The following is a 24866-nucleotide window of genomic DNA, read 5'->3' as shown; positions in this document are numbered from 1 at the left end:
TACGCGACCAATGTTCGTTCAACAATGTAACCTCCAGTCGAAGGCAGACAAGCAGTCAGCCGCTGCCCATCTAACTAGCAGAACCAACCCATGATACATAGGGAATCCTAGGGTATTATAAGAATCTTTTTATTCTAACACTCGATTCCATAATGCTTCAAATCGCATATTCCGTAAAAAGACATGTAATGTAACAATCATTCGAAAATCAGATACGATACCTCAACGGGAGTCCAAAATGCCCCACTTCTCCTGCACATGAACAATAAATTAACAAGAAAAATTTGCAAATGTGCATGCGACTTTGCTCGACTCGAGTCGGACAGGGTGTTACAGACCTCCGTTGTGTGTTTACAGTGCGACTGGCAGCATATTCGGATTGTTGTTTATGTTCTCGACAATAACACCGAGGAAGAGCTGCGAAAACAGGAAAATGTTTTACGAACTTCACGATGACGGAACGCAATGGCTGTGCAAAGCGGGTATCTACTTAATGCAAGGCAGTAAAAAGATGGAGCAAAGAGACATTTTTACGACATTTTGCCATAATGAGTATTTTGAGTTGATTAATTATATGTATTCCGTTTGCAATATGCGATGCTTATTGCATCGACTCAAAAATCTTAGTTTCATCGTCACATTAAAAGTATTTTGGTTTCTAGGGATGTCAAATTAAGTTTATTTTCATTAAAACTGTGCTATTTGGACTAAAACTTTCGTGTGCATCCCCAAGTTGACAGAAAAATACATCGTAATTCAATTCATATTACGTCTAGAGTTATTCGGTCAGTTATTTCAGTTATCAACTGTAACATCCATATTTTTTTGGTGTGTACCTCACACTTTTTCGGACACGTTCTTAAGATGTGTATAACGAACTAAAACAGCTGTTAATACTTATCAATTCATGCGGCGCGTAAACAACCATCAAGCTGCATTAAATATATATATTTTTTTAAAGACAAGCTACTTCTTCCGCACTGCACTTCTATCTGCACATATAGGGTATCGGCAAGTATTCACGATAGGCTATTGCGCTTCGGTACACCTTCTAAAGGCGCAGTTGCATCTCTAAGTTTTATTTTGAATAGCTGCATCGTAAATTCCCTAGCCAGCATACACAATTACAGAGGAGCTTTGGCAAAATAATTTAAAAAATTCGAATGGGGGGGGAGATATAATAGAATTTTAATATTTGTATCGCCCTTATTCAACTTACCCTTCAGTTTTTGGTACTGAATTATATGCGTTTCAACTCACGATTGATTTGAATCGTTCAAGAGTTTTAAATTTTGAGTTTTTCCCACCTTGGGTAGTGTCTTTGGTTTTCAACAGAATGCCGGGAATAATACCTTCCCGAAAATACCATCCGTAACCGTACTTGTCTTTGTTGATTCTTTTTTCGTGCTATTTTCATATATGTACTTCCAAATCTTAGTTGATTGCTCTCATCCTTTCTTAGTTACTGTCCTGTATACATTTTTATTATCCATATGTCTTCCCATCCTGCCCTTTTCGAAACTGTTCTTTCAAGCTTGTTTTGACGTAGAACTACGTCTGTCTTTTCTATATTGGGGTACACTTTACGATTGCAAAAAATCGAAAAACGTCACGAAAATATGATAGACTTTGCTCGTTAATATCTCAGCCGTTTCTCGATGGATTTTCAATTGACTTGGGTCATTCGATCAAGGAAGAGTCAACGCTCCATACCTGATGTACACTGAAGTCATTTTTTACGCGGTTATTTTTACAGGCATCGCTTTTTATGCAATTTTTTTCACTCGAATGTCGGGATTTCTGCGGTTTATTCAGACATATTTTGGGATTTACGCGGTTTTTTACGTTGTTTTTCTTTACGCGCCCCATATCATCCGCGTAAAAACCAACTCCAGTGTGTTACAATATTTATGTATGATAATATTTACTATTGAAAACTTGCTAAAAGTTTAGCACTCGGTTTCGGTAAATCAGTCAATCTCGTAAGTGCATCGTAAGCTTCTTCTTCCATAGCACTACATTCCAACTGGAACTTGGGCTACTTTTCAACTTAGTAATCTATAAGCATTTCTTTAGTTATTGCTGTTCCAGAGAAAACTTTCCTCTTTCCGGTTCAACTTTCAAACTATAGCAGCTGACACTTCATACTTTTTCTCTGCTGTTTGGCATGGCATTCTTCGATGAGAACGCCAAATAATTAATTTTTGTTTCAGTGTATTGAAGATTTTCAGGTTTACGGTAGAACTTTGACAGCTGCGGAAGAACATTGCGGAATCCGCAAAATGGAAAATTTAAGGTGATTATACAATGAAGCCAGAAATCGGCCATTTTGTAAACCACGTGCTTTTCCAATATTTTTTTCAAGGGCACGAGATGAAAGAACCATAACGCGTACCGGGCTGAAATAACGGTAGATCGTTTGCTTAGTTATGCTGAACAATCATAATTTGAGTTTTGGCACTGTACGAAAACTATTACGCCAGATTAGGGCTTTTGAAAATGTATGTAGATAAACGTGTGGTGAATTTGAAATTCACCACAGGCTTCATTCTATAATCACCTTAAAGAGATCCGCAATATTTATTGAAAGCTTTCTATGACCGTCTTTGCATTAGTATGTATCTTGTGTAGCAAAGTCAATGGATACAATATGACCTGTGTGTCGAGGATGTTCCCCACCCGAAAACACCCTAGATCGGATCAAGAATCGATCTCGCCATCTCCGGATTCTGCGCCTTTGTTCGCAAGGATAACTGGAGACCTCAAGCCAGTATAGAGGTCATAATAATGCAACTTACAAGGCTTTTAGCTGGTGCAGTTCGTGTCTGCATACTTACACGCGCGTATTTTATCGAAAGCTTGGAGGCGTTTGACAGCAGCTTCTCGCTATTGATGCCTGTAGAGTAGGGTGCCAATGAAAATGACATTTTTTCGAATTTCAAAAAAACGACATTGTTCACAAGTTTCATTACCCCAAAATATGACCCCATGCAAAATTTGAGCTCAATCGGACATGATTTAGGGGTGCCTAAAATTCATCAAAGTTTTGAAATTTTTCTCATGAAAATTTTCCCAAAGGGGGTCCAAAGGAAAATTCGAAAATCGAATTTTGTTTTTGATGCCAAATTACTTAAAATGCATGAAACGTCGAGATCTGATGTTACTTGATGTTTTTTGGACAAAATCGTTTTTTTCTCTTAGAACATTTTTGGGACATTTTTTATTGATCGAATTAGAACGAGCTCGGTGGTCTAGTGGCTACCGCTTCTGCCTTATAAGCAGGAGGTCGTGGGTTCAATTCCAGGCTCGTCCATTTCCTACTTTGTATTTCTACCTTGGTTCTTTCTGTGTTTCACGTTCTACCAAAACCGATTCCTACTGTTATAACCAGGCATTGCAACTTATCCCATCATTCGATCTTCTGAGCAAAGATACTGATGATGATATGCTGGGATATCGATCTTTGTTATCTATCTGCTCAGTAAACAAAGTGCAACGTTCGCCATGGAGAACATTTTTTTCACTTCTTTTGTTGTAGCAACGCCCTCGCAACGTGAACAAACCCCGAACCGCGCTGGCTATCAGGATCATCATCAAATGCTCAAATGATAATATCTTTCCAGAGTGCTCTTTGATTAGGGATAATATCTTTGCACAGGCAAAGATATTATCCCTAATCAAAGAGCACTCTGGAAAGATATTATATTATATTATATTATATTAATATCTTTCCAGAGTGCTCTTTGATTAGGGATAATATCTTTGCACAGGCAAAGATAATATCCTGTGCTCAGAAGATATTGCAATGCCTGGTTATAACCTTCCACACAATCCCAAAACCTCCCGTGGCACCTATGAGAGGTCGTAGAGTTCTCTGCATCTTTCTTAAGTAGGTGTCCAACTAACCATCCTTCCCCTTCCTCAGCATTCGCAAGGACGTGGCCAGGACAGATCTCGACTATTGGAGAGTGCATTGCTTCCATCTAAGAGATAGTGATTAGTCCCAAATCAATATCTGTGGTAACGGATGAAAGTGCTATCATACAAAAGTCTTGGCTTGTACCACCTACAAAATTGTGCGAATTGCTCAATGCTAATGCTAATGCTAATTTTTTTTTGATCGAATTTTAACACCGGACGATACGAAAACGTTTTCGTAGCCAAAAAATATCCCCCTTTGCAAAATTTTAGCTCAATCGGACATGATTTAGGGGTGGCTAAAATTCATCAAAGTTTTGAAATTTTTACCCATGAAAATGCAAGAAGTGTAAACCGGAGAACAAGTTAGAGTCCTTTGGCATAAAAAAAATTTTTTTTTAAAGTAACTGTAGATCTCGACGTTTCATGCATTTTTAAGTCATTTGTCATCAAAAGCAAAAATTCGATTTTCGACTTTTCTTTTGGTCGCCCTTTGGGAAAATTTTCATGGGTAAAACTTTCAAAACTTTGATGAATTTTAGGCACCCTTTAATCATGTCTGATTGAGCTCAAATTTTGCATGGGGTCATATTTTGGGGTAATGAAACTTGTTAGCAATGTTGTTTTTTGAAATTCAACGACAATGTTTACATTCCATTGGTACCCTTACTGTAGATGGGCTCGGAATCTTCTTCGCTGTTGCAGTGGATGCGTTCTGGGAAACTTTCTTCAGCTCGTTTTCGCTGATTCCTAGGTGTCTGCTGGAGTAAACGCAAAGTCCGACGCAACTCACGTGAAGGAATAATAATTATTATCAATAATCTTTCAAACTGCATTGTGGTGTCTTCTCTGACTTCCTCCATAGGATGATTACCAAACGCCGTTGGCAGTCCAGCTTTTACGATGGGCTTTACTGTAATAAGCTACCGGGGTCTTAAACTGACTTAGTGGGGGTGTTTAGTCTCTGCTCCAGTTTGCGTCTGTAATGGTTGTAGTGGTACACTATCAGTAGCAGTATTTACCAATAATTCTTACACATTCTTACTCTTATTTATTCTTAATTCAAATGTGGTTTGAAAATTATATACATCATCAGGGCTCGTTATGTGCACTCAATCTCAGGAGCACAGGATAACGAAAGCTGATTCACACTGGGCTTGAAAAACGCTTGCATTGGTCTCGTCTCACAGAAAAGTCGAAAACCTGTACATTACATACAGCTACGTAGTTCAACGTCACCTTTGCGTACAACCCGTTTGGGCTGCACCTTTGATTTTTTTTTTTCATTTTTTTTGTGCAATATGTCATAAGGCTAACATCTATGCTCAGTGAGCCCAGGAAAATTTCCTAGATCGATGGGGAATCAATCCCAAACATCTTCAGCATGATCTTGTATTGTAGCTGCGCGTATAACCGCTTGCTTCCGATAAGGTAGTCTTACACCTCGCTAATCATATTTACGTTGCTCTGTGAACGGTTTCAACGTGAAAAATGAAAAATTCGACCTAAAAACCAGCTGAAATTTCTCCCGAGGTGAAAGGATGAATATACATAGAAGTAATGAGATGAAGTACCAGAAAAAACAAGTCATTATTATGACTTGCCTTTATTGTTGCACTTGAAAAAAAAAGCCTCCATATCAACCACATGATTCAAATGATTATAAATAGACTCTTCAAGGTGAACTGAAAAATTAACAGTATTCCAGTTGGGAACAGTCCTACACCCCTTTATTTAGCATCGCTCCAAATTTATTATCAAAATTTTGCACCGACATCACACCATTTAACAACGGCACAAAGCAACTTCGCGCCACAACCATCACCGCTGCCGCCACAACCAAGCGACATTGAGATTTTGTTTGCTCTTCTAATCTCTTCTGGTTTTCTTCTCCATTTCGCTAATCGCGCATCCGCCACGGTCATGCGATGGCTCCCTTTGCCAAATTTTCGCACTGACCCGCGCGCGCGCCCATCATGATGTGACAACCGACGAACCGAGTTCGCTTGGCACTCAGTCGCAGCCATCGTCTATCGAAGCATGCGTTGGAGCTGCGAATTCGGTCGTCGTCTAGGCGACGCGACGATGCGATTTTAGCAGATGAGGCACGCACATCGCTGTTCGTTGTATTGTCGTCGCTTGGTGCGGTGTGTGAGGTTAACGAACTAATGGTTAGAAACAAGATGGTTTAAGCTGATAGGGTTGGTGTATGAATAGTCGTGGCAGTGCGTTTGATATTTCTATGATCTTTATTCAAATAACCCATATTGATTTTCAGCTTGATGTACCTGAATAAAATATTGTCAACACTCAACAGTACATAGTACAATAAGATTAAATTTGGGATAGTTTAATATTTCTAACAAATATTTTAAGAAGAGTTGTTTGTAGTATATTTCCCTAATAGCCTAATAGCTAATTATTGTAATTTTTAAATTCCTGATATATTCTCAATGGTAAGTGACCTAACGAATTTTATCTCTGTAAGCAGCACAAAATTGTGCACTTCTAAAGAGTCTCATCACTAGGCAACCCATTAATAAAAAGTTAGATGTATTTCCTTTCCTCTTATTGACAAATTCGAGAGGAAAAAAGAAGAAGAAATACGATGGTGAGGAACAACAAAATCGCTTACGGCAAAGTATACGGCGGTAATTTTAAAATGTCCGTAAAAAAAATTAAAACTAATTCTAATTAAAAACTAATCAATGGAAAGTGCGAGAAAAAGGCAAAACTATATTTTGAGTGCATTATACGGAAAAAAAATTTTTTTTTCGGAATAATGTGTTCTAAATGTAGTTTTCCGGCCGACAGCTTATCCCTTGAAAAAGGTCCAATACACGGGACCAAAACGGCGGATGCCAAACTAGCCGTCTCAATTAAATTAGACTGCGAAAGCCAAGCAATCTCCTACAATTGAATACTGAATTATTATTGACATTTTTGTTATGTTTTAACTCTCGCCTAGGATATTGTAGCTGCAGTAATGCAATGTTGAGCAAAGTTGAGACTTAAAAGACTTAAAAGCTGTAAGTCCTTCATTGAAACTATTTTAAATTTTACCATTTAACTGAGCCGTAAACAAATGATGTGCCAAATTGAATAAGAAGGAACGGTTATTTATTAAATCCATATTATACGTTTTCCAAGCAATAAATAATGCGTTCACCATTTATTTCTCATGAGTGGGTCATTTTGCGGATGTATGCTGGATAAAATGGCTGTCGTCGGCGCAAAATGAAATTTTCTTGCAAGATAATGATTGTTTAGGTTTGTTGCTGTCAGAAATTAGGAAATGAAAACAAATTGGCCGAAAAAGGACCACTATTTTAGTCAAGATATGGTTCATTTGGGTAGAATTGTCCTCAAAGTAAAAATACTATCGAGTAATGACTGTAGGATCTTCAATGGCGTCAGAAGAGGTCTCAGTGATGACCATTGGCGTACGTTGTTGAAGAATATTTAATCGTAAAGACGGCGTCAGTGGTACCTCATCGAGTTGCAGCATCTCCTAATTGAAATTTCTTGCAGATGCAAACTATCATTAGGTTGCTGTTAGTTGTTGAAAATGCGCATTATCAAAAGTGAATCGGTCAACAACAATATTATTGCACTCATTTGGGTGCTTTAATGAGAAACCAATATTAGAACAATAGTTACATGACTACATTTTGCTGAATTAGCTTGGGCAAGTGTTCAAATAGTGTATTCTCTGCGTCCCGCAATAAGTTATGTCGTTTTCGTTTATTCCGAACGGTGTACACCGGCGCTGCAATATTTGCCACCACCAATATGAACGGTTTGGATACAACTTTTTGACTGCCAACACATGTGTTAAGAAAGTTCATTAGTTGATTGGTGAAACTGGCAACACGGAAAAGTTGAAGAATATTATAGTGAAAAATATGTTGGGAAAAAAGGTCCGCTAAATTATAATACTACCCAAGTAACCACCAAGCATTAATTAATGCATGTAATCGATCACAGATCAGCATATTAAATGCTTATTGCATTAGATCAGTTTTACGGATGTAAAGATGCATTTATTCCTCGCCTGTCAAGCAACGATACACTAGTTCAGCGTTACGAATGCAGCAATGCATTACATATGTTTTATTTCAACATGTCAAAGTAATAAGGCATTATTTCGGTCGTAAAAGGGCCTTTTTCCACTTTAAGTCAACTTTAATGGCTGTATTATTTGCAAGCATATATAGCTCCATGGTTACTTGGGTAGAATGTAAGTTTTGGATATGAATTAATATTGTATTTGAATAATAAATTAATTAATTACAGCTTTGAAGCTGATCAAAAAGAATCTGCTATCAAAAAGTATTTTTATTCCCAACACACAACTGGTTTGTACACATTGCACCGAGTCTCTCCCGATGCCACCATATGATGCTATTGGAACCACAATTCTTATTTACGCGCCAAATCATTTCTTATTAGACAGAAGCTGTACGACCATCGATGATTCTCCAAATGATGAACATCGATCGCTAGAACTAATTAAGTATTAGCCGAATAATAAATATGCGTATCGTTGCCTCCGTTTTTGCCAGTCTCGGTAACAGTGACTTTCATTCACTGCCCGAGCCATCCCCAGAAAGGATGTACGGCAAAGACGGACGCTTCGATAATTTAATTATTCTCAAATGGCCCTCGCATACTTCAACACCTTTCAACCATTTTCACACTTGTCGCTGCCTAGCGATAACATTTGGACTCCGTTTCTTTCCCATCTGCTTTCGCACACACGCAGCTCCCTTCCTCTATACGAGCAGCATCGAGACCGATATGCCAATAAAATTAAATTAAACTGATCACGGTCGTACAGCTTCTGTGTAAAAAAATATAGTTGATATATATTTTTCCTTCTAATATTGTATATCTTGAATGTATTGTTAAAACTGAATCCAAAATTCTATGACTTTTGGTGCATGGGAACCAACTTAAGTTAGCTTTAAAAAACTTAATAAATTCGCCTATTGACCACACGGGAACAGGCCCTCAAACTTTGAAGTTTCTGGGCAGGTGGTGCAGGGGGTCGAAGGCTTTCATTATCTCGACAGTCCGATAGCGTCGAATTGTGGAATTGGGATCGAGATAAAAGCACGAGCCAGGAAGGCTGAGGCTACCCGACAAGAAGAGCATACGAAAAACTTATCACTATTTTAACACATTGAGATATCTATAACTTATTTCGATAAAATTTTGTTTTTACTACCTTTATCTTTCAAATGGTGTACCATAATATGATTTAAAAAATGCTCAACATCAAATTAACCAAAAGCAGGCTACAAACTGTATGTATCAAAGTCATATGGATCACCATACGCTGTTACAATTTGAAAAGATTTAATTTACAATGGGCGTAATTTCATGTTCTAAAATGAAATAATCATGACCTGATAAAAACAAAAATGTATGATTGTAGATCACAATCTGGAGACCTATTACGTCCTGTTAAAATTTCTAACTGCATAGTAAGCAATATATTTTGTATCTGATTCAGTTATAAATTTCTAAGAAAATAAGCTATTTTCGTGAAAAAAAAAATGCAACAAAATTTGATAGCTTTTTGATTGAATGTTTTAACAACTTCATGCACCAAGTTTCTAACAAATTTTGTTATTGTATAACATAATAACGAATGTTGATATAATTTTGATATGGCCTTCTAGTCGGGATTCATTATATAATTTACAATTAAATTTTACTTCTGAACCCCCCTTGATGGATTTTCACCAAATTTGGAACACATATTCTCTGCTCTAAGAAGATAATTATAGTAATATTGAGAGGGTCATTGGAAGAGAGTGAGGAGAGAGTTTCTTGTTTAGTTATCGATTAATTCAGTGTAACTTCTGAAATCCTTGGCCGATTTCAACCATATTTAGAACACACATTCTTCATATTGAGAAGACAATGATATTATGGGTGTGATGGTATTCGAAAAAGGAGGGTGTGAGGGGAGAGGTTTTATTTAGTATTCGATCAACTCAGTATATTCTCTCTCCTAAGGACACAAATTTATTGATGGTTGGTAGGTTATTCGAAAATGGGAAGAGTGTAAGGGAGGGATCTTGTTTAGTTAATGATAAATTTAGTTTAATTTAGTTTAGTGGAACACTATGTCTAAGGAAACCTATTTTAGGCTGTCATAGACGGCGTATTTACGAAACGAACAGTTTTGTATAGCTTTTTTTATTATATTTTTAATTTTTTTTCAGAATGAATTCCTGGGGAAATTTAGAATGAATTCCTGGGAGAATTTGAAATGAATTCCTGGGGAAATGCAGAGTGAATTCCTTAGGAAATTCAAATTTAATTCCTTGGGGAATTCAGAATGAATTCCTGGGGGAATTCAGAATGAATTCCTGGAGGAACTCAAAATGAATTCCTGGGAGAAATCAGAATGAATTCCTGGGGGAATTCAAATTGAATTCCTGGGGGAATTCAGAATGAATTCCTGGAGGAATTCAGAATGAATTGCTGGAGGAATTTCAGAATGAATTCCTGGGGGAATTCAGAATGAATTGCTGGATGAATTTAGAATGAATTCCTAGGGGAATTCAGAATGAATTCCTGGGGGAATTCACAATGAATTCCTGGGGGAATTCAGAATGAATTCCTGGGGGAATTTGAAATGAATTCCTGGGGAAATTCAGGATGAATTTTAGTAGTTCTTCTTGGAGCTCCTCCAGGATTCCTTTCTTGAATTTCTTCAAAAATTCTTCTTTGAGCTCCTATAGAAATTACTCCTGTAGATCCTCCTGTAGTTCTTCCAAATATTTTTCCTTTGATTTTTCAGGAGCTTTTCTAGGGTTTCCTTCCCGGAGGAATTTCAGGAGGAAATCAAAAAGAATATGCTTATGGAACTTCAGTATGGATTTCTAGTAGAGCTTCAGGAGACACTCCTGGAGGTTCTCGAGGAGAAATTTCTGATCGAACCAAAAAAGGAATAACTGGAGAAATTCCACGATGATTTTCTGAAGGAATTCTCAAAAATATCTGGGTGGAGTTATCGTAGGAACTTCAGGAGAAATTTCTGATGGAATTCGAGAAGTAATTCTTGGAAGGATTTCATGACACATTTGTGGAAGAACTTCAGAGTGAGATTGTGGAGGAACTGTAGGAGAAATTGTTATGGGCTCCTCACGTGGAATTTCAGGCTGAACTTCAGGAGATATTCGTGGAGGAGCTGCAGAAGGAATGTATGTAGAATGTAGATTTCTTTGTATAGCTCTTTTAGGAAATCCAGCTGGATTTGCTGGTTGAACTCTAGGAATAATTCTTAAAAGAACTGCAAGAGTAATTTCTGTGGGATTCTCCTGAATGGAAACGTGGAGGATCTACACTCTCAGAATTCCTGAATTCTCAATTTTTTTTTTGTGTCTTTATTAAGGAGACTTTCAGTCCGAGGCTGGCTCGTCTCCGAAAATTCTCAAATTCCTAAACTCCTAAACTAACAAATTCCTGTATTCCCAGATTCATAAATTCTTGAATTCCAATAAATTGCTAAATTCACAAATTTCTAAATGTCTAAAATCGTGAATTCCCAAGTTTCTAAATTCCTGAATTCCTAAATTCTTAAATATCTAAGTTCCTTAGTTCCTAAATTCGTCGTCGCCCATAACCAAGACGCTGGGCAAGAAGATTCACGCCTCGATTGTGTGCTATTCAATAGATGGTATCTATGCCTCCAATTCACATTCTGTCGCTTTATACTTGTTCGTACCATAGCGAACGGATTTCAATCTGTTGGTTTTCAAATAATAACTTTTGTTTATAACTGTTGTTTATCGATTCGATTTTAAATTCCTAAATTCCAAAATATTAATTTTCACAAACTGGATTTTAAGAAACACAGATAAAACTAACTATTTATGAAACATAATGTTAATTTTCATAATACATAATGTGCAAGCTGTGCTTGTAAGTGTAAGTGACTTGTAAGTGTTGTAAAAACCGTGGAACGGAATAATCCGGCTGGTTCTCAGCGGTCAATGTACAGATTTACAATCTGTAGTCGCTAACGAAATCCTGATATTCTACAGATTGTAACTGGAAAGAATCATGATAATTGGACTAAAAACACCTGATATATATCGGGGCAAAGTTGCCGTTCCAGGTTTTTGCAGGGGTTGGTACTTACAGTGTTAATAGAGATTTGGATTTTTTTTGTTGACAACTACACTTTTTTATGGAATCAGGCCATCAAAACATTTTGATAAGAAAATAATGTTATGTCACCACTTGATTGTACCTTTGGCAGATACGTATTTTGACCTCAACAGTAAGGCCGCATTCAGTGTCTCGCACTTATCTTGACATGCCAAGGCATCAAAACTATGATTTTATTTATGTAACATTATGATTCTTGATCAAGGAATGTAATTGTCGCTGAAAAATGCGAAAAATAAGCGACAAAAGAGAATAGCGATAACTCTTTGTCCTCATCTGCAGAGGATAAAGACATTGTTGCGTTCCATTTTATTTGCAACAAACATAGAGAGGTAATTGTTGTGAATTTTTCAAACTGCGATAACTTGTATATTTCAGAAGTCAAACACAAATCATGTGTACAGATGGTTAAGTTTATGTCTAAGCTATGATAACTGATACTGATTTAACCACAAACATCATCGGAAACCGACTTCTTCTCAAAATGAGCGGCAGGCGATCATTGTCCTATTCTGTTGCAGTTTGGGACAAACGCTTATTGCGAGTTGAGTTTGTCCCAACATTTACAAGAGAGGACAATGTTGTTGTCATTGGCAATGTTGTTATTTTACATTCCTTGTTCTTGATAGAAAATAAAAAAAAATATTCATATTGCTTTTCCCCCACACTTTTTACTTGCACTTTTCAATACAACTTCACTATTTCAAAACTTCCATAAAATAGTTTAATTTTAGATTTTTTTCATTTTCTCGCATGTAAAATAAAAAATGGATTAAATGTATTTAATATTTTTACGTTTCTCCCAAATTATGTAAAAGTTCTGAAGATTACAAACTTTCCATAATTATTTATTTTTATCATAAATCCTAAATAAAGATGTTGCCGCAAAAGCTTTAAACCGAAACATTTTTTGCGACGTCGGATGGAAATTTGATCAAAATATCACGTTTAGTTACCAGATGAAGATTGTCGCTGTCGTCGCTGTCCGGAACATCTTTTGCTGGCGAGGATAGGGGAGCTAAACGTCAAAGAAGGAAAATCCATACGATTCGACAGCTTGGTACCCAACATGTTCCGGATAGCAGAACAAAGGGAACCGAAGCGACCATCTTTGTCTAGTAACTAAAATATCTTTTGATACAACACAAACATAACACTTGATAAATGGGACCACTACAGGTGCATGCACCCTCAGCGGTTGTATTCCGAACAGTCTATAAAATGGTCTACTTGATTAATCCGCCAATATTGTTTAGATCTCCACTGAACCAACTGAAATGACTATCTCGAACATTGTTGCAGATGTTCTCTCCCGTTTTTGCCTTTCTCGTATACTAAGTATACGGTAAAGGCTATATGATCGCTCCAAAAACAAACTTTTTATAGAAGGCCCGGAGACCCATAGTGTTATATACCAATCGACTCAGTTCGACGAATTGAGGTGATGTCTGTGTGTGTGTGTGTGTGTGTGTGTGTATGTGTGTGTATGTGTGTGTGTGTGTGTGCGCAAAACTACTAAAAAAATGTCACTCATTTTTCGGGCACTTATCCTAAACCGATTTGCTCGCAACAAGTTGCATTCGACGCAAAATCCTGTCCCATTGTTTCCTATTTGAAATTGGCCAGATCGAACTATGGGATCAAAAGTTATGGCCAAAATACAAATTCATACGAAAACATCACGTAAAAAATGTCACTCATTTTTCGGGCACTTATCCTCAACCGATTTGCTCGCAACAAGTTGCATTCGACGCAAAATCCTGTCTCATTGTTTCCTATTTGAAATTGGCCAGATCGGACTATGGGATCAAAAGTTATGGCCAAAATACAAAATCATACGAAAAAATCACGTAGAAAATGTCACTCATTTTTCGGGCACTTATCCTCAACCGATTTGCTCGCAACAAGTTGCATTCGACGCAAAATCCTGTCCCATTGTTTCCTATTTGAAATTGGCCAGATCGGACTATGGGATCAAAAGTTATGGCCAAAATACAAATTCATACGAAAAAATCACGTAAAAAATGTCACTCATTTTTCGGGCACTTATCCTCAACCGATTTGCTCGCAACAAGTTGCATTCGACGCAAAATCCTGTCCCATTGTTTCCTAATCGAAATTGGCCAGATCGGACTATGGGATCAAAAGTTATGGCCAAAATACAAAATCATACGAAAAAATCACGTAGAAAATGTCACTCATTTTTCGGGCATTTATCCTCAACCGATTTGCTCGCAATAAGTTGCATTCGACGCAAAATCCTGTCCCATTGTTTCCTATTTGAAATTGGCCAGATCGGACTATGGGATCAAAAGTTATGGCCAAAATACAAATTCATACGAAAAAATCACGTAAAAAATGTCACTCATTTTTCGGGCACTTATTCTCAACCGATTTGCTCGCAACAAGTTGCATTCGACGCAGAATCCTGTCCCATTATTTCCTATTTGAAATTGGCCAGATCGGACTATGGGATCGAAAGTTATGGCCAAAATACAAATTTATACGAAAAAATCGCGTAAAAAATGTCACTCATTTTTCGGGCACTTTGAAACTAGAGATTCCTCAATCGTCAACAATCTCAATAGCCAGGCCAGACCAGGACACAAGAGACTCTCCGGCAATCCCAGGGTCGGCTAACTACTGGGTAATCAAGGGTTTTTCGCGGTAAACAAAAACTAACACCGGGAACTTTCACTTTACTCATATAATTTTATTGTTCCTAATTGTGGCGTGTGCGTGTTGTTCTGTGTAATAAATTTGTGTTAATTTGTTATGTGTGACCTATTCTAATGTTGGTACCGGTACATACCGCTGCTGCTTCGGTTGTTGGGGCCGGAATAGCCGGCACAGCGACTCCTGTCCAGCTGTGCGGCCAGAAATCTCGCCGGAATAGTGATGCGAGCGACTATGCGGACGATCGTCGTCCGTAGGCGCGATCGGCCGGCCGTGGCTTAACCACCTTGGACGGCCGAGAGGGGAAATCCTCCTTTACGATTAAGGCCCACGGCCTGAGGATTCGTCCGATGATGGACGATAAAATCCTTTGCTGTTTAGGCGCGGAAGCCTGACGGCTTCGCGGGCCGAGCCGTGTGCTGGACGGAAAAGCAGTCCGAAAAAGACGTAGAAAAAGAGGTCCTATTGGACAGATTGGTATTAATACCAGGTTTTGAAGTGCTCCTCGACAAATTACCTGAACGGTATTTCCCCAATGTTCCGTCTAGCTCCTGCTAGGAAGGGGGGGGGGGGTAACACACTGTTTTCACTGCACTTTGAAAAAACACGTCTTCAGCACACGGACGCCTGATTTGGTAAGAGGCCGAAATTGGGCAATGGCTACTCTTTTATACAAAACTCCCACTTTATTTTCCCGCTATTTTTCATCTTCCCGCATTTTCATTCCATCCAACATGGTGTTTTTGACATGACCTCCCATGTTGGATGTTTGATAGCCAGCTCATCATATTTACAGCGGTACCAAACCCTAACGCTTCTGTGGTAGTTCTGCTGGTATTACACGAGAAACGTGAAGGCTCCGACAAAACAACATGACAATAAAACAAAAATCAACAATTTGTAACCAAACAGTTACAACTTATCCTCAACCGATTTGCTCGCAACAAGTTGCATTCGACGCAGAATCCTGTCCCAATATTTCCTATTTTTCATCTATTCCCCAAGCAACATAAGTTCAACAAATCTGGTTGCAGTAACCAGGTTAGGGACAAAAGGTCGAAAGCACAAAAGGTCGAAAGACAAAACGTCTAAAGACAAAATGTCGAAGGGACAAATGGTCGAAAAGGACAAAAGGTCGAAAGGACAAAACGTCGAATGGGACAAAAGGTCGAAAGGGACAAAACGTCGAATGGGACAAAAGGCCGAAAAGAATAAAAGATCAATAAGATCTAAAGGTCAAAAGTCACAAAAGGTCGAAATAGACAAGAAACTGAAACGGAGAGAATCAATTCGGCACCAGAGTTCCCTTACACAATTGGCAAAACTCTGCTTTTTTATTTTTCACAATTTTAACAAATACATAAAACTCATTCAATATGTACAGATGGATGTTTGAGTTTTCTAAATATCACTTCGTTCTCTCAAAATGGCGCACGCCGCACATCAAACACATCGGCGTGTATTAAGGTTCCCCCAAACACACGCGACGAGACAATCGCGACGCGATTCTATTGCCTGGCGACTGCGATTCTGTTGGTATGGATGCGTAAATCGAGCATTGCCAGCATCCACCCAACGATATAATCGCCGCAACAAGCTGTCGCCGTCTTGGGGATGAAATCGCTTAGACTTTGAGGAGCCTTTTACACACCGGTGTATTTTTAATGCGCGCATTTGCGTGGCTGCGGCGTGCACTATTTAGACAGATTGAAGTGACATTTAGAAAATATAGATCTCCATCAGTTAATTTGCACTCATTCAACGATTTTATTCAATTGTTAAAATAGTGAAAAATAAAAGGGCATTTTTGCCAACTATGTAGGACAACTCTGTCTCGCGCAATACAAGTTTTATTCATTTCTTAAATAAACAATCTTTTTTATTTCTAACAGAACTATCTAGGTATTCATAATATTGGTTCATAGTAATTACTACTTCTTTGAAAATTGCTCATTCTTCAACTTTGATTGATGAGATGAGTGTGGTATTTCTGCATGAAAATAAATTCATTTAAGAAATTCCTTTAGAATACCCTCAACTCGTTCTTTATCGACCTTTTGTCCCTTTAGACATTTTGTTCTTTTCAACATTTGTCCTTTTCGACCTTTTGTTCTTTCGACATTCCGTCCCTTTCGACCTTTTGTCCTTTCGACCTTTTGTCTTTTCGACCTTTTGTCCTTTCGACCTTTTGTCATAGATTCGCAGTAACCATATTGTGACTGAATCCGGTCATATATAAGTTGCTGTGATTGACGTGCAATATGTGTGCTTCTCAGGTCGCTCGCAACAGATTGCATTCGACGCAGAATCTTGTCCCATTGTTTCCTCTAGAAACTTGGCCGGATCGTACAATTGGGTCAAAAGTTATGGCGAAAATACTAATTTTAAAACTACAAAATAAAATGCCATTTTTAGCTCTTATGCAACAAATTGCGTTTGGCGAGAATTTTTTTATGCATATAAACAAATATGAAAAATAAGACCAATCCACATATTGGTGTTATTTTAGATTTTTCCAAACCTTTAACGAACGAGAAAGGCACCATCACCGCTAGGTGGATTAATCTGGGTTTTTTTTTTTGCAATTCCATCATAGACTTTTCATGACAAGATTGTGGGCAGCAAAAAAAAGCGGTTTTCGATAGTATGGTAACAAAGCGAAATGTGTTGGTGTGCATAAACAGAACGTAAACCGGAAAACGGGTGTTTTGGCCTTGGTGCCTTCTTTGCCATTTTGTTTGCGGAATAGCCGTTTTCTATTTTGACTCTAGTTGATATATCATTTCTGAGCGGACAGAATTTCTTTTTATTGTTCACACAAATATGACCTACATACATTCCTCGACTTTGTTTATCATCGCAGGCACATTTAATGCAAAACAGACTTATTCTTACAAATCCGAAAGGCTAATGAGTTTATTAGACAAATTAGAACGATGATTATCACCTAACGAGTAAATGATCTTAATTCGTTGAGCAGACGTACATGGACTGTGTATGCGAAATGCTTCAGGAGAAGGATTTACTATGTGTGGTCGTTTTTGATTCTAGATAACAATTATTGTTGTTGTTATTTCGATAACCTGTTTTGATCAAATTGAGCTGATTTTAGGCATGATTCAATATTTTTTGTCTTATTTTTCCTCAAATATGATATTATTGTTCAATATCCTGTTCAGCTGTTGTTGCTACGATCATTCTTTTCTAAACCATTTTACACACATTGTATAACAAAGTGTAAACATTTGTGTTTTATTTGGTTCGTGATTTGGACTAATGATCTATTTTGTAACTAGTCACATAGCGCTACCATGTTAATGCCCACGAAAATAAAAAATAGTAGAAATACGTCCTTTACGAAACAAAATTCAATTTAATATAAATATTATCGATATTCTAAATATACGCGAGAAGATCGGTAGATTCCGAACCGTCGATTCACCGTCTTTGTCTTTCTTGTCTTGATGTGCAAAATATTTTGGGTCATGAGCCGAATACGCAAACAGCGGAAGTTTTTGCCTCATGGCTAGCCGAGCCGGTTTCGAGTAGCATCACTGTCTATCCCGCCTGCATGTGACTGATGATTGTGCTCTACTACAAACCGTCCACTGGCGTAGCTTTGATCGATTGATCTGCTTTGTTCTGATCGCTAAAAAAATGCACACACTTAACCAGCTGAGAGTGAATTACTTCAACCGGCAAACCGGTTTCATCTTCATCGTATTCATGGAGTAGCGTAGCACCATTCCGTCAGTTAGCTGCGGCCTGTCGCAGATTGGATCAACGTGCAAATATTGAACGTAAACTTCTGCTTTTTTCCGATGAAATCGTAGTCGCACCGACTATATGGCAGTAATGAATAAAGATGATTACGTGCGCGAACACTGTAAAGCTGCTAGATCTTTCGTTAGCTCACAGCTAGCAAAGTTTACTGATTAGGTATGCAAATGACGGCGACTGAGACTGAGAATGAAACTACGAGCCATGTCCTGTGCAGGCAGTGATGTCATGCCATTACTATAATATGCAACATTGCGTTTGGAAACTGTATTTTTAAAATAAAACAAATATTCATAGCTCATTATGGCATAAATTTTTGTACTTTTTTTGGTCGATAACAGTCTTCATTCAGAAAAGTCAAGTTAGATTCTATTTTATCAAAACAGATCAAAATCAGAACTTTTGAGACAGATGGCACCACAGATCCAGCCATTCTCGATGAAATGGGTGGTTCTCGGTTTCAATGTACGATCCGCGAACCGGTTCCATACCGCAAAACGACCAAAACGTGACCCTTTCAGTGCCCTTGACCAACTAAGTCACTTTCATTGAAACGAGGAAAAATGATACCCTATTTACCTACATCATCACGAAAGGCACAAGATCGGCGATCATAATCTATACGCTCGATTGCGTTATAACTTTTTTCCATCATCCATCCGACAGGAGAGTAAATGAATGCAATGCAAATTTTTTCTTCAGTCGGTGTAATCGAACGTGCACGTGTGGTTCGCTTCAATGAAATGGTCGATCAATAGATTAGGGAATGCGGACAACCGAAGCTGCACTCGAGAATGACAGGCATACAGACACGTCTGTTTTCAAACAGACATTTGATGTGGAATACAGACTTCATACAGATTTTAGACATAATTAAAAAAATTAAATAAAAAGATTTTGACGAAAATAGAATATTATTTTGAGCTTGAGATTCGTTTTTTGGATGTAGAATAGAAAATTAAAAGCTGCTGCAGACGAGACTAGCGAGCTCTGGTGACACTGACGAAGATGCCAGTGCATGACGCGACAGGTCAGTTACTAAACTGTCTCAACTGATCAGCCATAACGTTGTTTCATGTTTATAGATTCACACCTCAGCGTGTCAATCGGCGAGTAGCAAGTCATGACTCTGCCTCTTCTAGTTAGATCTCGCTGTCACAGAATTTCGTTCCAGTTATATAGGGCCTAACATTTTGGCGATCCTGCCAGTCTATTTTTTGGATCCTGATTCGATTTGTCGCTGATTTCATGAGGTGGGTTGAACTCATATGGTTAAATTGTGAAGAATGATATATTTTAGTTTAAAAGCACAAGGCGTGTTTGGAGGACCGTCGAAAAATGATTTGTGGTTTGCCATCTCCTTCGCCAACTTTACCACGGAAAACTTTGGATAGAAGAGAGACACTTTTCCCCCTGCAAGAAAATAGTTAAGCGCCGGGATCACGCTGCTGCTGCTCCATGGGAGGTTAGTGTTTCCTGTCTGGTGTACACCGACAGCGAAAAAGTCGAACAAAACATCTATGGAACTTTGGACTCTGTTAGTATCGCAAGCCTCTCCGGGCACCCTAAAATTTCTGTTTTCGGGAGGTACATAAGTATCACGCTTTCAGGCAGTTTTTCGGGCACCCGAGGACGTAAACCACAGTGATGAGTTCCAACAGACTCAGCGTTCTAGGCAACCAAGGCAATAAGTTCTACAACTTCCAGCATTACAGCTTCATTTGGGGACCCCTCCTCTGGGTCCAAACAACAACGAAATCTGCCCTCTCAGACAAGCCTGTCGACAGCAGCACTCCTCCGAATACCCGGGGGTCCTAGCCCCAACATCCAAACTGGTTTCTTCCCCTCTGACCAGCACAACTCGACTGGCAAGTTAGCTACGTCGCTCCTACTTTCTACTAAATCGGACTAGGCCGTCTACCATCTTTCTTCCCATCCCCCACGTTTCCACTCTGCCTCCAGTGGAACATTGACTGATATTTGAATAATCTTTTAAGATAGCTTGTAACACACAACAGCCCTCCGTGGATCATTGGCCTTCAGGAGGTCAATCGGGTCTCTTGACCATAACATTCAACGCGCGTCAGAGAAAAATAAACCGTTAGCTCTTCCCAAATACACTCACACTATCCTAGTTGTCGCTGGAACTTACGTCCGTACAATAAACCAACAGTCGGCCAGTATGGAAGGCACTCCGTTGGTGGTCGGATAAAACGGGTCGTGTAAAAGCCAGCAAAAAGTTCAGGTTAATAGAAACCAATAGAAGGATTTTCTCGACTCCAATCCACCGTCGAACTATGTATCCCCGTTTCATCGTGACAGAATTATCCTCCCGAGTTGGCCAACGCACACGGGGAATACATCGCCTTTTTAGTTTCGGTGAGCGATTACTCAGTCTAGTTCCAGCGAACCATCGCAGCCAGACTGTCCGCGCTGGTAAACTTTCCCTCCCGGACTTGTAAACTCCCGTTTGACCAAAAATTAGTGGGAAATTCTCTGGTCTAGACTATGTTGGAAAACCTCCCTCCCATTGCTCCTGTTCCTTGATATGGACAATCGATGGTCTGACCAAACCTTCCCGGGTGAGTACCGGCGTAGTCTGGTCATCGGACTCCCGAAAACAGCGTTTCTTCACGGGATATTTCGAAATACCGACCAAAATTGTTTAATTCTTATGTGTCTAAGGCGTCGAGATATTTGTGAACCACCTGTTACGGAGAAACAAGAAACAGACGGCAGATTTAGTTTCCGGCAGCATGCCTTCCACCCCGGTTATGGAACGGGCTCCTACTTTGCTGGACTAGGAGACGTCTTACAGCCTTCGAGGAGGGGAAACACTATATGTCGAATACAATCAAAAAGACATGGTTTTTTGTTCTCCGGAATTTTCTCACTTGGCGTTTCTCCCAAGTGCTCATTGGAAATCCGACTTCGAGGCCTTACCAGGAGGAAATCTACTTCAAGGCTCTGTCTTTGCAGTTTTGGCAAGTTTCAACGTCTCCATGAGGTGTGTTTCGCTTTCCTACCACCAAACATCATCTTTTTATCTACGCTTTTTATCTTCGCTGACGTAATCATTGGGGCTATGTGAAAAAAATATACACTGTAAAAAAAATTGTCCAGTCATTGAAAATAAAACTTAAAAATCGATTATCTCAAAAACGAATTTTTAGCATTAGCATTAGCATTGAGCAATTCGCACAAATTCGTAGGTGGTACAAGCCAAGACTTTCATCCGTTACCACAGATATTGATTTGGGACTAATCACTAACTCTTAGATGGAAGCAATGCACTCTCCAATAGTCGAGATCTGTCCTGGCCACGTCCTTGCGAATGCTGAGAAATGGGAAGGATGATTTGTTGAACACCTACTTAAGAAAGATGCAGAGAACTCTACGACCTCTCATAGGTGCCACGGAGATTTTGGGATTGTGTGGAAGGTTATAACAGTAGGAATCGTTTTGGTATAACGTGAAACACAGAAAGAACTAAGATAGAGATACAAAGTAGGAAGGGACGAGCCTGGAATTGAACTCCACGACCTCCTGCTTATAAGGCAGAAGAGGTAGCCACTAGATCACCAAGCTCGTCTTTATCTCAAAAACGAATTTTTCAATTTTTTTTATTTTTTAATATGTTGTAGCGGATAATATACGTACTTTTTTCCACTATGGGTCATAATGGAGAAATGATGGACAAAAATGTTATAACTTCTAAAGGCAGAAATTATTCCTAGAGTTGCCGAAGGGATTTCTGGAGAATTCCCAAACCAATTTTTGCAGACACTCCTAAAGCCATTTCCGAAGAAAGTCTCAGAAGAATTCATTATGATAATTACTTAATAATTTTCTTAAAATTTCAGAAATTCCTTCAGGAGTTTCGTTCGAAAATTCTTCTACGAACTCGTTCGAAAATACCTGGAAGAAATTCCAGCGGAATTACAAGAGCCGATGGTATGGAATTTCCGATGTTATTACTAATGCAATTACTGGAGGAAAATCCGAAAGGGTTTCTAAAGAAATTCTTAGACAAATGTTTAAGGAGTTTTCGAAATAATTCCTTGAGGAACTTTGGGAGGTATTTCTAGATTCATTGGCGTAGGATTTTTGAAATTCCTTGAGGGGAGAGAAGAAACTCACGATGAAATGCCTGGAATTTTCTTTCAGGCCTGGAAAAATTTCTGGGTGACTAACCGAATTAGTTCCTTTGGGGAGGATTTTCCGAACAAACTTTAGAATAAATTCATGAAATATCACCTGAATGATTACCCAAGTAAAATTAAAAGTTTTATAACGCTCTTGAAGACCACTCTACAAGAGTGTTATAAAATCAGCATAAAAATGATACTAGGGTACTGATGAAGTTTCCAATTCTACTGGAATTCATCCAGAAAATCCTCCAGAAATAATTTATAAAGTTCCCCCTGTATGGATTCTTTAGTGAAATCTCCCGAAAGGCATTTTTTGTGTGTCTTTATTGAGGAGACTCCCCTAAAGACACTCCAGACACTCAAATGTGAAATACCTTCCGCAATTCCTGCGGAAATTATTCCAGACATTTTATTGGGAAAATTATGGAAGAATAAAATAGGAATTCCTAAAGGAATTTTCGGAGGCCTTTCTAACGGAAATTTCAAACGATTTTTTATAACAAAAATCGTGTAGAATTCTCGAAGAAATTGCAAAATAAATTCCAAATAAAATTTATTCCGAAAAAAAAAATTCTGAAGGATTTTCTGAAAAGATTCCGGAAAAAATACTCAAAGGAAATTTCAAAGGAATTTAAAAAAGGAATCTCCGAAGATTTAAAGGAATTTCTACAAAATATGCTAAATAAAATCCGGAGGAATGACCGAAGGAACACCTAAAAGAATTTTCGAAAGAACTCTAGGAGGAAGTTCTGAAGAAATTCTTGAGAGAAATTTCGGAATAATTTCAAGAATTTCTTCTAAAAGTTTCCAAAGGGATTTGTTGAGAAACTACTGGAAGAATTCTTGAAAAATATTCCGAAGAAATTCTTAAAGGAATTTTAAAAGGTAATCCTGAAATAATTTCCGTAGTTGTTGTAGGAACTGAAAAAATCCTAAAAGAATGATCTTTCGATACATTCTTATAATTCTCTTTTTAAATTTTTGAAGGAATTTTATGAAGAATTTTCAAAAAAAATCTGAGTTTATCTCCGAAGTAATTTTCGGAGGATTTTCAGAAGAAATCCTAAGAAATTCCGAAAGAATTCTTGGCGGGATCGGAAACACTTCTAGAGATTCCTTCGAGGACTGCTTTACAAATTCTTTTAAGACCTACTTCTGAAATTCTTTTGAAAATTTCTCCGGTCAATCCTTTAGGAATTAAAAAAAAACTTCCAAAATTTCTTTTGGAGAATTCCTTTTATGAATTCCCTCGGAAATGGATTAAGGAGTTCCTGCCGAAATTGAGTTAGGGACTCCATCAATTGAATTGCATCAGGATTTACAAACAAATTTTTCCAGTAATTTCTTTAGAAATCCCTTCGAAAACTCTAGGAAGTCCTTGGAAATCCATAAAAATTCATCTTATTCTTCAAAGTTTCATCCAGGGATTCTTGCAAAAATTCCTTCAGGAATTTCTTCGGACATTCCTTCGGAAATATTATTAGAAGTTCCTTAACAGTTTCGGATATTCCTTTATAAATTCTTTTCAGGAATCAGAAATTAATTTAGACATTCTTTTAAGAATCCTTCAGAAATTACTTCAAGAGCTCCGTCGAAAATTCCGGAATAATTCCTGCAGCATTTTCAGGAATAATATTGTATGGTTTTACCAAAAGCAAATGGAAGTTATGAAGAAATATAGAAATGAATTTACAATGGCCTCTTCAGAGGATTTTCCGAATGAATCCCTGGATTAATGGCAAAAGGGGTTATATGCGTAGTTTTCAAAATTAATCCTGGAGGGAGAATCCTAGAGTGGACATTTTTTTGGTGAAATTTTAGAACGATCTCTCGAACAAATATCGAAAGCAAGAACAAATTTGCAAAGACCTGAAAGATTTTGCAAAGAAATTTATAAAGAAATTTACGAAAGAATTTCCAATAGAATTTTTGGAGAAATACCTATCAGAATTACCAAAGACATTCTTTCGACAATAACCCTAAGAAATTCTGGGAAAATCAATTTTATTAACAATTAATTGCATATTATTCGGCAACTCGGCCGTACGAAAACCATTTTTTTTTTGTTAAATATCTTGGCTGTGCATATGCACAGCATATGTTTCGAAATGGACAAATTGATATGAAATTTGCGAAAAAGAATCCACGTGT

The 24866-nt window shown here is 38.1% G+C and overlaps 1 protein-coding gene across 1 annotated transcript in view; it reads right to left on the bottom strand.

The window, feature by feature from the left end:
• Window positions 1–24866, bottom strand: part of LOC134203937 (ATP-binding cassette subfamily G member 4-like) — a 93152-nt gene that overhangs the window by 43819 nt on the left and 24467 nt on the right. Inside the window, exons 3-4 of the mRNA XM_062678773.1 lie at window positions 14921–15070; window positions 5916–6083 (exon numbers count right to left, since the gene is read on the bottom strand). Coding sequence (XP_062534757.1) covers window positions 5916–6083; window positions 14921–15070 — 318 coding nt within the window. The remainder of the gene's footprint in view (window positions 1–5915; window positions 6084–14920; window positions 15071–24866) is intronic.

This window comes from Armigeres subalbatus, unplaced genomic scaffold (assembly GCF_024139115.2).
Source record: "Armigeres subalbatus isolate Guangzhou_Male unplaced genomic scaffold, GZ_Asu_2 Contig297, whole genome shotgun sequence".
In the NCBI taxonomy this organism is placed as follows: Eukaryota; Metazoa; Arthropoda; class Insecta; order Diptera; family Culicidae; genus Armigeres; species Armigeres subalbatus.
This window is presented reverse-complemented; position numbering and strand designations above follow the sequence as displayed.